Below are 15,748 nucleotides of genomic sequence, written 5' to 3'. Positions count from 1 at the left end.
GAATACATAAATCTTAATAGATAATTTGACCCAGGTGTGGTATGGAAGTCATGAAACCTTTCAAATACATGTGCTGTTGCCAAAAGGAAATGAGGGAGGAAAGGTCAGGATTCTCCTTAGATAATAAAAAGTAATATACATCATTTTCTTATTTTACCAAATGTGTCCTTTCTCACTCACTGTGATAAATAAAATCAAATAACACCTAACCCTCATGGTAAAAGACTATAAATAAAATGACAGAAAAAAATAGAAGCCTTAACAACAAAACTGAAAGTTTTGAAGTAAAATATTTAGCATATATATTTTTACTACCACCATTTGATGAGGAATTTAGCATATTTTCCCCTTCTTTTTATATTTACCCTCTTTTCCAGTTTCTGATTGTTGCAAATATGATTTGAAATTTATTTCCAATTGATGGAGAATTTTATTTCTTAATTTATATGATGTAAAATTAATATATCTGATGAGTAACTTACATTTAATATTGTAGATTATTTTACCACACTTATTTAAACTTAAGTTTTCTCACTAGGATCTGTCCTTTTATTCTGAGTCTTGTTCTTATTTCTGAGTTTATACTATGAATGGTTTTCTTAAACTTTGTTAAAAGAAAAATTTTCAACAAATTGAATTTAGCAGCTTATTTCAGCAAGAAATAGTATTTATTGCTGAAATAAGATAATAGTAATAATGATTTAGGCAGCACTCGGAACCAAGAGAAGTTCGGAGAGCTCAACTCACCAACATGAGCAGGAGTATTTATAGATAGAAAAAGGGAGTGACACACAAAAACAGCTTGATTGCTTATAGCTTGACATTTGCCTTATGTGGACATTGTCTGATAAGTCAGCAGGCTGTGGTTGGCTGAAGCTCAGCTGCTGTGATTGGCTGAGGCAGCTACTTGTTACAAAAATATAATAATAAATTAGAATGCAGTTTGTTTACATATGAAGTTAGATTGCAATTCTCTATGTACAGAGACAGCCTTTAATCAAATTTAATTTAATTCATCGCTTTCTGGAATTGCTTCATGTATTTTTTTTTTGCTAAAAAATAATGGAAAGAAAAAAAGAAAAAAAAAGAAAAAACAAAAAGAAACCCCGTCTCTACTAAAAATACAAAAAATTAGCCGGGCATGATGGTGCATGCCTGTAATTCCAGCTACTCAGGAGGCTGAGGCAGGAGAATCGCTTGAACTCGGGAGGCAGAGGTTGCGGTGAGCCGAGATCGTGCCATTGCACTTCAGCCTGGGCAACAAGAGAGAAACTCTGTCTCAAAATAAATAAATAAATAAATAAATAACAATAATAAAAACAGCCCTTGAGTTATGCGAATTATCTTTATATTATATTTAAACATGAATGAATGACAATTAGCTAATAATGAATCTTATACCACAATCCTGTCTTCCTAATCTGTACATTATTCTTTATTTTCTTCTGAAATGTAGTTTTAGTGAAGAGGTGTCTAAATCAAGTCTGAATTTTGCTTCTGTTTTCTATGTCATAGAAGCCATTTTTGACTGCATAATTGATTCAACCTTTCATTTATCGGTGTGTTTATTACATGGTTTCCCTGAGCTATAGCAATAAATGATAGCCTCAGCCCTTGCTTTCACAGAGCTTATCATCTAGTGGAAATGAAAAAAATGTTTAAGGGGGAACAGACGAATAAATGAAAAATATCTCAAGTTATAATAAATGCCATGCAAAGGAAGTGAGTCTCAGGTGCTGAGATATCAACTAGATGAGAAGACATCTCTGAGGTGATGGCATTTAAGCTAAGATCTAAAAGATAGTAAGAAGCCATAAAATAGTTCAAATGTGAATGTGAGTTTATGTGTGGAGGGTGCTGCTTCAATTAGGAGAAATAGCATGGGCAAAGGTCCTGAATAAAGGGAAGGTATGGGTTTAAAGAATGGAAAAACAGCAGCGTGGTTTGGTAAGAGAAAGGAAGAATGGCAACAGAGAAAGCAGCAGAAAAAACAGTGGTCCTATCATGCAGGACATTTCAGCCCATGGGAAGGAGTTTGTATTTTATTTTAAATTCAGTAGTTTCTATTGCTGTCTTGTGCACAACTGATTGAGCAAGGGTAGATGGTAGATGGGAATAAGAAAGACAAGTTGAAGGTTGCTTCTCTCATCTAGGCAAGAGAAAATGAAGGTTTCATCTAGAGTGATGGCAGAGAAATGAAGAGAAAAAAGATGAGCTCAACACACAAAGTCTGTAGAGCTTGCTGATGGATTAAAGAAGACAGGAAGCATTGAGGATGACTTCTCAGTTTCTGGCTGCAATAACTGGATGGGTGGTGATGGTTAATGAGGAAATCGTGGACACATTTGTAGAGGAAGGTCACTATTAGCTAGCTAAAATTAAAATGAGATGCCTTTGAGATGTCCAGGTGGATATATACTATAGAGAATTGGAGATTTAAGTATAGAAATCAGAGGGCCTGCTGAGTTTGGAGATAAATTCCAGAGCAATCAGCAAAAAGAAAGGAGACACACACACACACACACACACACACACACACACACACACACCTCTACCTCTGAACATCCCTGATATTTTTAAGTGGATAGAGAATGGGAAACCTGGTATTTAAAGCAATCTGGTGCTGAGATCTACAACTCTGACATTTAGAATTCAGGTAGAAAAGAGGACCCAGAAAAGAACACAGAGAAAGAGCCACCAATAAAGTAAGAAGCAAAGATATAAATAATGAAGCCAAGAGAAGAAAACATATTGTAGAAACAGATGTGCTTGTGTAGAATCATGCTGCAAGATCAAGGAGTAAGGATGATGAGGAAAGAAATATGCATTAGGTTAAGTAACAGGGAAGTCATCAGAGAATTTCTTGAGAAAATTTGGGGAAGTGGTAGGGTTCAAGGTCAGAATAAGGTGCGTACAGGGGTGAAAAGAAGAAGTCAGAAAGAAGGTCATATGTGTAGATAATTTTCCCAAGAAATTTGGCTATAAAGGAAAGCAGAATAATGGGGCAAATGGCTGGCATTTTTTAAAAAATATGGGTTTTTGTAGGGACGTTTTGCTAGTGATAATGAATGAGTAGTTATATATGAATCAATTCAGGAGAGAGAGGGAGAAGTCAAGTCCTCGTGAAAGTGAAAGAGTAAAGGGGAGAGACAGCTCCACCGAAACAGGAGGAAAGATAGAAGAGAAGACTGCAGAGTTATCAAAAGATGATTGAGTTCAAACCCAATGGTTTTTATTTCCTCAAAGTATAAGATGGGATCATTGCCTAAGAGTACAAATGAGGAAGAGAAAATTCTACAGAAGATTTGATGAGAATGCATCAAATATGGTCATCTCAGGGCATGAGAAATTTAGTGTATTTTGAGTGCACATTTGATATTGGAGATTACTTACTTAAAATATAACCATTCATTTGGTTGTGAGAGTTTCTCCACCAACATTCAGCCATTTGGTAGCCAGCATGGAAAAGACAGATGCTAGATTATGTGTAGATTGTGGTTCTGCCAGGTTAGGGACTGATGATAATGAATGCCCATGGATTTAAGCTTTACAAAGAGTGAAAGAACTTGAGTTGGTTGATAGATCATAAGAAAGTGCTAAGGCAAATGAATTGGCAATATTTAAAAGATCAAAGAGTTATAATGGTAAAGGCAACCTACATAGAGAACCTGAGCATAATCTGAAAGCATTTTCTGGTGCCTATACAAAGTATTTTCCGAAATGTCTTTCAAAATTCACAATCAAATAAATTAACTCACTGTCTCACCTCCTGCTGAAAAACATACAATTTGTAGATTTCCTTTGGTGTTGCTGTCTACTTTGATGCTCATCAAACACTCTTTTATGCTGCTACAGATGAAAGTGGGGTTCATGTGCACAGTGTGTAGCTAAATGTGCAGTATTATGGAGAAATATACTGTGGTTATATTGGGCTAAAATAGGATATTCTCTTCCTCCTGTTTTTCTAATATTTGACATTTAATAGAGAAAGTTTTAAAAAACCAAAATATTGGCCTTCACTACTAACGGACTTTTCCTGTCTCCTTCATCTACAGCTGTTTTCTTGTGAGAACTACATTTGCCAGAGTGTAGAGTATCATGTGCAGGCCCTCTGCCCAGACCTGATCCCCTTCACTGGTTTTCTCAGAGTTGCATTATTTGCCTTTGGTTGGGGATATACTCTTCGCTTCCATAGGCCCAAGCCATACACAATTGTCATAAGTTGTCTTTCTGAGCAAGGGCAGAATTGCCAGGTTTTCTTTTTCCATTTTGCTACATTAATCTTGAAAATTAATTTAAAAAATTCACCCAGAATCTTCATTAGATTTAATATCAATTATGTGTTTTTGTTATATCAATTTTCATTTTCCCCATATGTATTTTAGTGAGAAGTTGGCATTTATTTACCCCCCCACAACCTTTGCCATTATGCTGCATTCCCTTTTAAAAATAGGTTTATTGAGTAATAATTTATATGCCACAAAATTCCTCTTTTTAAACTGTATAACTCATTTTTTAAACTATACTCAGAGTTGTGCAACGATCACCACTATCTAATTTAAAATATTTTCATCTTTCCCACCAAGAAACCCAGGGCCCGTTAGTAGTCATTCCCCATTTCCCTTTTCCCCCAGTCCCTGGCAACCACTAATCTACTTTCTGTCCCTATGGATTTACCCACTCTGTAGATTTAATATACATGGAAGCATATAATATGTGGCTTTTTGTATCTGGCTTCTTTCACCTAGCATAATGTTTTCAAAATTTATCCATGGTATAGTATGTATCTATGCTTCATTTCTTTTTATTGCTAAATGATATTTCATTGTATGTGTATAATATATTTTGTTTATACATTCATCAGTTGATGGACATTTGGGTTATTTTTCCATCTTTTGGTTATAATGCATAATGTTGCTGTAAACATTCATGTACAAGTTTTTGTGGACATACATTTTCAGTTTTCAGTTCTCAGTATATACCTAGTAGTGGAATTACTGAGTCATGATTCTTTTTTTTTTTTTTTTGAGATGGAGTCTCACTCTGTCACTCAGGCTGGAATGCTGTGGCGCTATCTCGGCTCACTGTAAGCTCCGCCTCCCGGGTGCATGCCATTCTCCTGCCTCAGCCTCTCAAGTAGCTGGGACTACAGGCGCCCGCCACCACGCTAATTTTTTGTATTTTTCATAGAGACGGGGTTTCACTGTGTTAGTCAGGATTGTCTCGATCTCCTGACCTCACGATCCGCCTGCCTCGGCCTCCCAAAGTGCCGGGATTACAGGCATGAGCCACTGCACCCGGCCGTGATTCATTATCTTTCAGAATCATCCCACTTTTGAATGTGCACAAGCAATATTTCATTTTTCTTTGCATTCAATTTTTCCCTTTTTTTAAAGATGTTAACCTTAAATCTTCTTGAAGCCAACCATCTTAATAATTTAATGTCTAGTTGTTTAGAAATTATTGTAAAGTTTTCTACAAACTTAGAGTGAGCTACCTGCATTGCTTTACCTTTCATCATTCTTGTACTGTGTTAAATACAGTAGTGCAGCAGTGTGCTAATAGACAGCTCCAGAGCCCATTCATATAATTCAGCTCCTCAGTGGTTGATAAATGTGAACCAGCATTAGTTTAAAGGATAATTCTAAAGTAATCCAGCCTTATTAAAATATTTTGGATGTTTATGTATGCAAAATTGCATCTTAACTTCCCCCATACTCACTCTACCAGCCCCATCCTTCCCGAGGTTCAGGAGTGTTTTCAGGAAAGCTTTTCATGCACATTTTCACCTACATTTGCACCTCAAACTACAAGGCTTTATTGTTTTATCTGTGTCTTCTAAGTAAGATATAATGATGATGTGTAAGTCAATCAATAGTTTTATCTCAAATTGTATAATAGTTTAACTAATTATAATAACTCCCATTTTTGAGCAGCTAGTACAGAATGTGTGGATCACAGTATAAAGTGGTTTACATGCAAAATCCTATTTATACTATTTAACAACTTTATAAAGTAGGTATTCTTATACGTATTTTACAGATGCAGCAGCTAAGGCTTAATGGCTTAAAGATAATTCACTTACTTAAGAAGGGATAGAAGCAACATTCAAATCCAAGAATATCTGATTTCATAGTCTTTCTTCCATGATTACTCCAAAAGTCTCCTAATAATCAGATTTTTAAATTTGACCTGAGTAAAATAGGAAGTCAGGTTCTTATAGTAGAATAGATATTCAAGAGAGATGACAAAAGGTTTTTTAGTCATTTAAACATTTACTATACAAGGATAGATTGTGATGGCAGAGGCCATCCCAATCCTCCCTCTCACCACACTGTAGTCACACTGGCCATCTTGCTGGCTTTTCCACACACCAACTTCATCTCTGCCTTAAGGCTTTAGCTCTTTCTCTTCCCCCAGCCCAAAATATCTCTTCACCAGTCTTTTCATGGCTGTCTTCTTTGTCACACTTAGGTCTTAGTTTAAATATTATCTCCTTAGAAAGACCGTCCCTGACTGCTGCCTACCACGTTGCCTTAATTTATTATCTTTAGATCATTTGTCACTATCTGAAAATATCTTGTATATTTATTTATTTACTTACATTTTTATCCAACCACAACCTCCACCCTCACCTAAACATAAAGGAGGTCTCATAAAACTTATGATTTTATTTATCACATTTATTGTCATATTTATTGCCTAGCCTCTAAGAGATTATCAATAAATATTTGAGAGAGAATATATGAGAAAATAGTAAATAAATGGATGCATATTGCCTGGGACCAGGCCTGAATTTGTAGATAAATGTCTATATCAATTAATTTACCTGCTTTATCACAGTCACAGATTAAATTCTGTAATGTTATAACTGTTCAAATTCTTCTTCAACAGAATACTTTTATTACTTGGAGGGATCCAAAGATGCTCTCCTTTGTGGTTTCAGCACAGATTCAGGGTATGTAATATTTGTTTTCTTTTTAGTCTAAAGGCTGAAAGAGAAGGAAAAGAATGTTCAGTCAGTTTGCAAATTAGTCTTTGATTCTATATTGCTTTTTATATATTTCATGGTATTATTTGACTCATTCTGTCCCACAGCAAATCCAGTCTTTAAAATGTTCACAGTTAATGCATACTCTTGAAAGCAAGACTTTGAGATAGTGCTTGAATTAACACAAGACAGAAGTCATATAAATCTTAAGAAGGTAGAAAATGTTACTTCTAGAAAACTCCGCCAAAAGTTGGTTGGATAGTTTCAGGTCTTTCTTCTTTCTAGAAAACGAAGAGTCACAAAATCAATTTTTCTTTCTACTCCCAAGTTCCACTCATTCTCCAATTAAATGTGACTCATAGGTGACTGAATGTCATGTTTTGGCCACTCTAAGCAAAGGGATTCCTTGGACTTGGGTACACATATTTTAAGAATATTGTATATATAAGAATATTGTATATATTCAACTGTCCATCTTGCTGCTTCTCTCTTACACCAACTTCATTTTGTAGCATTAGCTGCATTAGCTAGCTCTTGCTTTTCCCCCCTATGCAGACATCTATTCATCAGGCTCTGTGTACACTGGAAACATAGGAATAAACTGGATAAGGTTGCTGTTCCCAGAAGAATCTCAGAATATTGTATTTATTTAATGGCATCAGGAAAAACCAGTCCACCAATTTTAGAAAGAAAAAAGTCTTAAACCTACACATTTTTATGAACTTAGACAATTACTATAGTTTGACTATTATTGGTTCTAATCTATTCCAAGAATTATACAGACAGAAAGAGCTTTGGTAGTAGCCTACATATCAATATTTACTGAACCAAGAACTATTACAAAACATCTGTTGAAAATTTCCATGTTTAAATGATGATGATGCTAATGGCAGCTATTATTTATTAAATACTTTCTATGTGCAGGATGTAAGCTAAGTAATTTGTACACATTATCATATTTAAACTTATTACAAATCTTATTTTCTTGAGGTAGATGTTATTATCTTATTTTCACAGACAGACTTGTGCCTTTAAGAATTTGGTAAAGTCACTAAGTAGTCAGTAGCCAAATCATGTATTCTCAATCCTTATTCAATATTGTCCCCCTATAGAAGAAACCTTGAGTTTGTAACTTTTCAGTAAGGCTATTTAGCTTGTGTCCTGAAGACACTCTCACCTATAATGTTCTTTTTCATGTGTAGTCAGTGTCCAGAGGGGTACACTTGTATGAAAATTGGCAGAAACCCTGATTATGGCTACACGAGCTTTGACACTTTCAGCTGGGCCTTCTTAGCCTTGTTTAGGCTAATGACCCAAGATTACTGGGAAAACCTTTACCAACAGGTGAGTACCAAGAGAAACATGCATTGTATTTTTGAATTGCATATGTATCTGGTGTATGTTAACAGCCTGTATTAGGAAGATTTTTATTTATTTGAGAATGGAGGAAACTCTATTATCTTATTACTAAAATTGTAAGTGTTTTACTCCCATCACTAATAATATGGGTAGTTCTTGAATCATAAATACTTTTCTTATCTTTTCTGGGCATATTTAATCTCTAGATCTTTCGCCTTCCTGAGTGTATCATCCCATGGGGTCCTAGTTAAGTACCAGGACATACTGTAATGTTTTCTCAAGCCGCTCCTGCACATGCACTGTTTTCCATGCGTGCTTGGGATGGCCTGAAGAGAAGAGGCTCTCTGATATTCACCTGCTCACCATGTTTTATATTTGAACTCCTATTTAGAGATGCAATTCATTTCTCTAAGTTTTTCTGTCCCAAATCAATTGCTCCCAACTGCAGACTTCCATGACCTTTTGTATATTCTTGTGTTTATATCATTGATCTCTTGTATTGTAAGTGTTAATTCACGTGGCTATTTCCTCTAACTTGAGTGTGAACCTCTTGGGGCTGTGGTCTCTATTTACTTGTATATTCTCAGCAGCCAACCCAAAAGGAAGGAGACCAAAATGATTATTCTATATTACACATAACAATGATTCACTTTTCTCAGAATAGCTGCAGATTTGTTTTTTTTTTTTCTTTTTTGGCCTATTTTATATTTACTTTATTTCCGAGAATATTATAAATGAATTCAGAAATTATGTAAGATGCACTTTACAGCAAAAACGGGAATGCAAATATTTTTTAAATATGCAAGAAGTGGTGACCTTTACTCGAAATTAAAGAAACACAAATAAAAATATTGAAATAATTTTTCATCAGAAGTAAGACTTATTTTTCATTTAATGTCTGTTGATACTATCCTAAATTCACTTTAAAATGCTTTGTATGATAAAAGTATATTATGTTATAGAATTATTAATAGAAATGTTAATTATCTTGTAAATTTGTTTAAGTTACTTGTAGATTCTCAATATTAGACCTTTGTCAGATGGGTAGATCGCCAAATTTTTCTCCCATTCTATAGTTTGCCTGTTCACTCTGATGTTAGTTTCTTTTGCTGTACAGAAGCTCTTTAGTTTAGTTATATCCCATTTGTCAATTTTGGCTTTGGTTGCAATTGCTTTTGGTGTTTTTGTCATGAAGTCTTTGCCCATACCTATTTCCTGAATGGTGTTGCCTAGGTTTTCTTCTAGGGTTTTTATGGTTTGGGGTTTTACATTAAGTCTTTAATCCATCTTGAGTTAATTTTTGTATAAGGTGTAAGGAAGGAGCCCAGTTTCAGTTTTCTGCATATGGCTAGCCAGTTTCCATAGCACCATTTATTATATAGTGAATCCTTTCCACATTGCTTGTTTTTGTCAGGTTTGTCGAAGATCAGATGCTTGTAAAAGTGTGGTGTTATTTCTGAGGTCTCTGTTCTATTCCATTGGCCTATATGTCTGTTTGGGTACCAGTACCATGCTGTTTTGGTTACTGTAACCTCATAGTATAGTTTGAAGTCAAGTAGGCTGATGCCTCCAGCTTTGTTCTTTTTGCTTAGAATTGTCTTGGCTATATGTGCTCTTTCCTGGTTTCATATGAAATTTAAAGTAGTTTTTTTCTAATTCTGTGAAGTTGTCAATGGTAATTTGATGGGAATAGCAATGAATCTATAAATTACTTTCAGCAGCATGGCCATTTTCATGATATTGATTCTTCCTATCCATGAGTATGGAATGTTTTTCCATTTGTTTGTGTCCTCTCTTGTTTCCTTGAGTAGTGGCTTGTAGCTCTTCTTGAAGAGGTCTTTCATATCCTTTGTAAGCTGTATTCCTAGGTATTTTATTCTCTTTATAGCAATTGTGAATGGGAGTTTATTCATGATTTGGCTCTCTGCTTGTTTGTTGTTGGTATATAGGAATGCTTGTAATTTTTGCACATTTATTTTGTATCCTGAGACCTTGCTGAAGTTGCTTATCAGTTTAAAGAGTTTTGGGGCTGAGATGATCAGGTTTTCTAAATATAGAATCACGTCATTTGCAGAGACAATTTGACTTCCTGTCTTCCTATTTGAATACCCTTTATTTCTTTCTCTTGTCTGATTGCCCTGGCCAGAAATTCCAACACTATATTGAATAGGAGGGGTGAGAGAGGGCATCCTTGTCTTGTGCCAGTTTTTAAAGGGAATGCTTCCAGCTTTTTCCCATTCAGTATGATATTGGCTATGGATTTTTCATAAATAGCTCTTATTATTTTAAGATATGTTCCATCAATCCCTAGTTTATTGATAGTTTTTAACATGAATGGATGTTGAATTTTATTGAAGACATTTTCTGCATCTATTGAGATAATTATGTGGTTTTTGTCATTGGTTCTGTTTATGTGATGGATTACATTTATTGATTTGCATATATTGAACCAGCCTTGCATCCCATCAAAAAGTGGGCAAAGGATATGAACAGAGACTTCTCAAAAGAGACATTTATGTGGCCAAAAAACATGAAAAAAAGCTCAACATTAGTGACCATTAAGAAACGCAAATCAAAACCACAATGAGATACCATCTCAAGTCAGTCAGAATGGTGATTATTAAAAAGTCAAGAAACAACAGATTCTGGTGAGGCTGTGAAGAAATAGTAGCGCTTTTACACTGTTGGTGGGAGTGTAAATTAGTTCAACAATTTTGAAGACAGTGGGGCAATTCCTCAAGGACCTAGAACCGGAAATACCATTTGACCTAGCAATCCCATTGCTGGGTATATACCCAAACGAATATAAGTCATTCTACTACAAAGACACATGCACACGTACGTTTATTGCAGTACTATTTACAATAGCAAAGAGATGGAACCAATCCAAATGCCCATCAATGTTAAATTGTATAAAGAAAATGTGGTACATATACACCATGGAATACTATGCTGCCATTAAAAAAAGAATGAGATCATGTCCTTTGCAGGGACATGGATGAAGCTGGAAGCCATCATCCTCAGCAAACTAATACAGGAAGAGAAAACCAAACACTGCATGTTCTCACTCATAAGTGGGAGTTGAACAGTTTGAACACATGGACACAGGGAGTGGAACAATACACACCGGGGCCTGCTGGGGGGTGGGAGGCAAGGGGAGGGAGAACATTAGGACAACTACCTAATGCATGCAGGTCTTAAAATCTAGATAATGGGTTGATAGGTGCAGTAAACCACCATAGCACATGTATACATACCTATGTAACAAACCTGCATGTTCTTCACATGTATCCCAGAACTTAAAGTAAACATATGAAAAAAAGCTCATCATCACTGGCCATTAGAGAAATGCAATTCAAAACCACAATGAGATACCATCTCATGACAGAATGGTGATCATTAAAAAGTCAGAAAATAACAAATGCTGGAGAAAATGTGGAGAAATAGGAATGCTTTTAAACTGTTGGTGGGAGTGTAAATTAGTTCAACCATTGTGGAAGACAGTGTGGCGATTCCTCAAGGATCTAGAACTAGAAATACCATTTGACCCAGCAATCCCATTACTGGGTATATACCCAAAAGATTACATATCATTCTACTGTAAAGACACATGCACACATATGTTTATTGTGGCACTATTCACAATAGCAAAGACTGGGAACCAACCCAAATGCCCATCAATGATAGACTGGATAAAGAAAATGTGGCACATATACACCATGGAATACTATACAGCCATAAAAAAGAATAAGTTCACGTCCTTTTCAGGGACATGGATGAAGCTAGAAACCATCATTCTCAGCAAACTAAAACAGGAACAGAAAACCAAACACCACATGTTCTCACTCATAAGTGAGAGTTGGGCAATGAGAACACATGGGCACAGAGAGAGGATCATCACACACTGGGGCCTGCTGGGGGTGGGGGCAAGGGGAGGAATAGCATCAGGAGACATACCTAATGTAGGTAACGGGTTGATGGGTGCAGCAAACCACCATGGGACATGTCTACCCATGTAACAAACCTGCACGTTATGCCAAAAAAAAAAAAAAAGAAAGAAAAATCTCTGTACCTTCAGTTTAACTTTCCTCTAATCCTAAAACTACTTTGAAAAATAAATTCTATTTTAAAAAGCAAAGAAAACTAAAAAAAAGTTAATTGAAAATACCTATGAGATGAATAAAGGAATTAAATAAGACCATCTGCCTAGTGTTAACATTCAATGATATTATTAATATTTGATGGTAAAGAAAGAAAAGATAGCATTTTAACAGTAAAAGGGACTATGGATATCACCTGTTCCTAAAATTTGAAAGTGAGCAAAGGATTTAATTTTATGAGTAATTTTCAGACTGTAGGAAAAAATGCATGATTTTTATACTACTACACTAAATAATCAAGAATCATACATGACTTTAGTACAAGCGTATTACATTGCTATATTCTTCGTACTGAAAATATGTTTAATATTTGTTTTCCATGAAGATATAATTTTTCTCTTTATATTTTTGATAACATGAGATTATACTAAACTGTCAGATTTGCCTATGCCTGTCAAATTGAAATACTTTACTAAAAAAACTTTCTATTCTTCAAATGACAATTTCCATTTTTCCCTAGACGCTGCGTGCTGCTGGCAAAACCTACATGATCTTCTTTGTCATAGTGATTTTCCTGGGCTCCTTTTATCTAATAAACTTGATCCTGGCTGTGGTTGCCATGGCTTATGAAGAACAGAACCAGGCAAACATTGAAGAAGCTAAACAGAAAGAATTAGAATTTCAACAGATGTTAGACCGACTTAAAAAAGAGCAAGAAGAAGCTGAGGTACTGTTATTTGATTTAAAATTCTTCCTAGAGGTAGAAATGTAAACAGTTACGACAGAGGCTCTGTGGTGTATGCTTGGCCTTCTCCAGCTAGATTTTCTTTAATGAACTTTTGTGTATAAACTGCATCCTCATTTCTGGTGTGGAAAAAGGAACCAATTCTGGGCTGAGCTAGAATTGATACTTTCCCCATAATCATCTCACTGCATGAAAAGTGATCTAAGGCTGTTCCTCCTAAACCTTTTACCTACGATGACTTAGTGTGTGTGTGTGTGTGTGTGTGTATGTCTATATATACGTACACATATACATATAAACGTGTGTGTATATATATATATATAAACATAGAACTATGTGTTTTTTTAAAATTATTATATCATGAAAAATCTTTTAGAATAATGGATTAAACAATATAGTCAGATATATAATATATATATAATCTCAATTTATATAAAATATATATATATATATACACACACACACAATGGATTTCCCCAGAGTACCAATTGTATACAATGGTTTCATGAAAATTATTTTAACATTAAAATTAACAGATACTCTTCTATGGGGTATGAATAAAACAGTGCATCATGTTTTGTTAATGTCACAAGGATTTTTAAGATAAAACATGAGATATTAAGAAAATAATAATTTTGGTGTGGCTACTTTAGGTTGTCATAGATCCTCGAAAGTTTCCTCCTTAATCCTCTTTCCAGAGAGATTCTTCAGTGTAAATGTTTGAGAAGGCTTGTACTAAGAGAAACATAATTTCAAATATACTGCAGGTGTCTTAACATTTGTCTGAAGGTTTGACCTAGTTAAATCCCTTCAAGGAATCTAATGTATTAGGGGAGGGCAATCATCTGTAATGCAGATAAATTCTGATGCACAAATATTCAGTGTAGCATTTTAATAATGGTAAAAGTTAGAAAACATTTAAATTTTGGAAAATTAGAAAATAACTAAGAAAATTATGAAAATTGTATATCTTAGAGTATTATTTTGCTATAGAACTATGTGTTTTTTTTAAATTACTTTATCATGAGGAAAAATCTTTTAGAATAATGATGGATTAAATAATATAGTCGGATACAATCTCCATTTTAAAATTATACATACATACAAAAAGAATGGAAGAAATATTAGCACCAATTATTTCTGGGATGTAAGATGACTTTTTTCTGTTTTTTATTTATATCTTTATTTCCCATGTTTTTACAAGAATTTTTTAGTGTTTATAAACAAAACATTTTGTAAAGGGATAGTACTAGGTTATCCCAGGTACTCCCTAGGGAATTCCCAGAAGTTTCATTCAGGCCAATAGTCATTGACCTTACCACTTTCTTACAATATTATGCTTTAATAATTCATTTATTTTTCAAATAACTCCATCTTTATTAAACCATAGAGTGCCTGATTCTATTGATGATATGGAGTTAATTGCCTGATAATCAAATTGTCTATCTTATTGCATGGTTTATGTGAGTTTTACATTCCAAAATTACCTTGTAAAACTTTAACGTATAATATTTAATTTGTCTTTACTGTAAGCAAATTAATAACATGTAATAGTTTAATTCTAAAATACAACAGAGCTTTATTTCAACCTGAGACAAAAACCAAATATATACTTTGTAAGCATTCTGATCATTGTGTAAAGAAAACGATCATTTCATGTTTAAAGGACATGGTTATATGCACCATGTTGTTACACTGATAGGTGAAAGGTGTCCTGTCCTAGGGTTTCCTAGGATTTGGAAATGACTCATTTAAGTGTTAATGTCTTGGCCCAACCAGGCAATTGCAGCGGCAGCAGCTGAATATACAAGTATTAGGAGAAGCAGAATTATGGGCCTCTCGGAGAGTTCTTCTGAAACATCCAAACTGAGCTCTAAAAGTGCTAAAGAAAGGAGAAACAGAAGAAAGAAAAAGAATCAAAAGAAGCCCTCCAGTGGAGAAGAAAAGGGAGATGCTGAGAAATTGTCCAAATCAGAATCAGAGGACAGCATCAGAAGAAAAAGTTTCCACCTTGGTGTAGAAGGGCATAGGCGAGCACACGAAAAGAGATTGTCTACCCCCAATCAGGTACCACCCAAATTACTAAATGTGTATCACCCGAGGCAGAATGATAGAGAAAAATGTCTTATTTTAGGGTAAGAGAACTCGGGACAGGATAGTGAGTGGTTTCATTGGTATGATTTTAGGTAAAAACCTAGTATCGCTAGGCATTTATGGAAAGATGTACACAGGTTTCCATTTGGGTTTGACCATTTTTGAAAGACCTATAGTTTCAGAATTGTCAATATATTTTCTAATAAACTGATTTTCAGAAACAAAATATTCCTGAGAACCATTGTAGAAATAAAGAGACTATTCACACTATAGAATAACTTTAATATTTGTATTTAGTCTGTGTTTCGTAATGCCTCATTGGTTAAAAACTAATCTTAGACTAGTTTCTCTTCTTTCTTAACCACTAGAGATAATAGTATCACTCACCCATTTGGAACTTTGGAGAAGCCTTTGATATCCTCCACCCCCAACCACATCAACTACTAATATGTAGTGCCA

General features: G+C 34.8%; 1 protein-coding gene across 7 annotated transcripts in view; it reads left to right on the top strand.

The window, feature by feature from the left end:
- The window catches only part of SCN9A (sodium voltage-gated channel alpha subunit 9), a 178,909-nt gene that overhangs the window by 73,226 nt on the left and 89,935 nt on the right, over window positions 1-15,748 (top strand). For all 7 annotated transcript variants that reach the window (XM_063647615.1, XM_063647611.1, XM_063647610.1 and 4 more), the window contains 4 exons: window positions 6,895-6,958; window positions 8,194-8,335; window positions 12,971-13,177; window positions 14,975-15,262. In XM_063647615.1, coding sequence (XP_063503685.1) covers window positions 6,895-6,958; window positions 8,194-8,335; window positions 12,971-13,177; window positions 14,975-15,262 — 701 coding nt within the window. The remainder of the gene's footprint in view (window positions 1-6,894; window positions 6,959-8,193; window positions 8,336-12,970; window positions 13,178-14,974; window positions 15,263-15,748) is intronic.

Source organism: Pongo pygmaeus, chromosome 11 (assembly GCF_028885625.2).
Source record: "Pongo pygmaeus isolate AG05252 chromosome 11, NHGRI_mPonPyg2-v2.0_pri, whole genome shotgun sequence".
Taxonomy (NCBI): domain Eukaryota; kingdom Metazoa; phylum Chordata; class Mammalia; order Primates; family Hominidae; genus Pongo; species Pongo pygmaeus.
The sequence above is the reverse complement of the archived record's forward strand: the minus strand, read 5'-3'. Positions and strand labels throughout refer to the sequence as shown.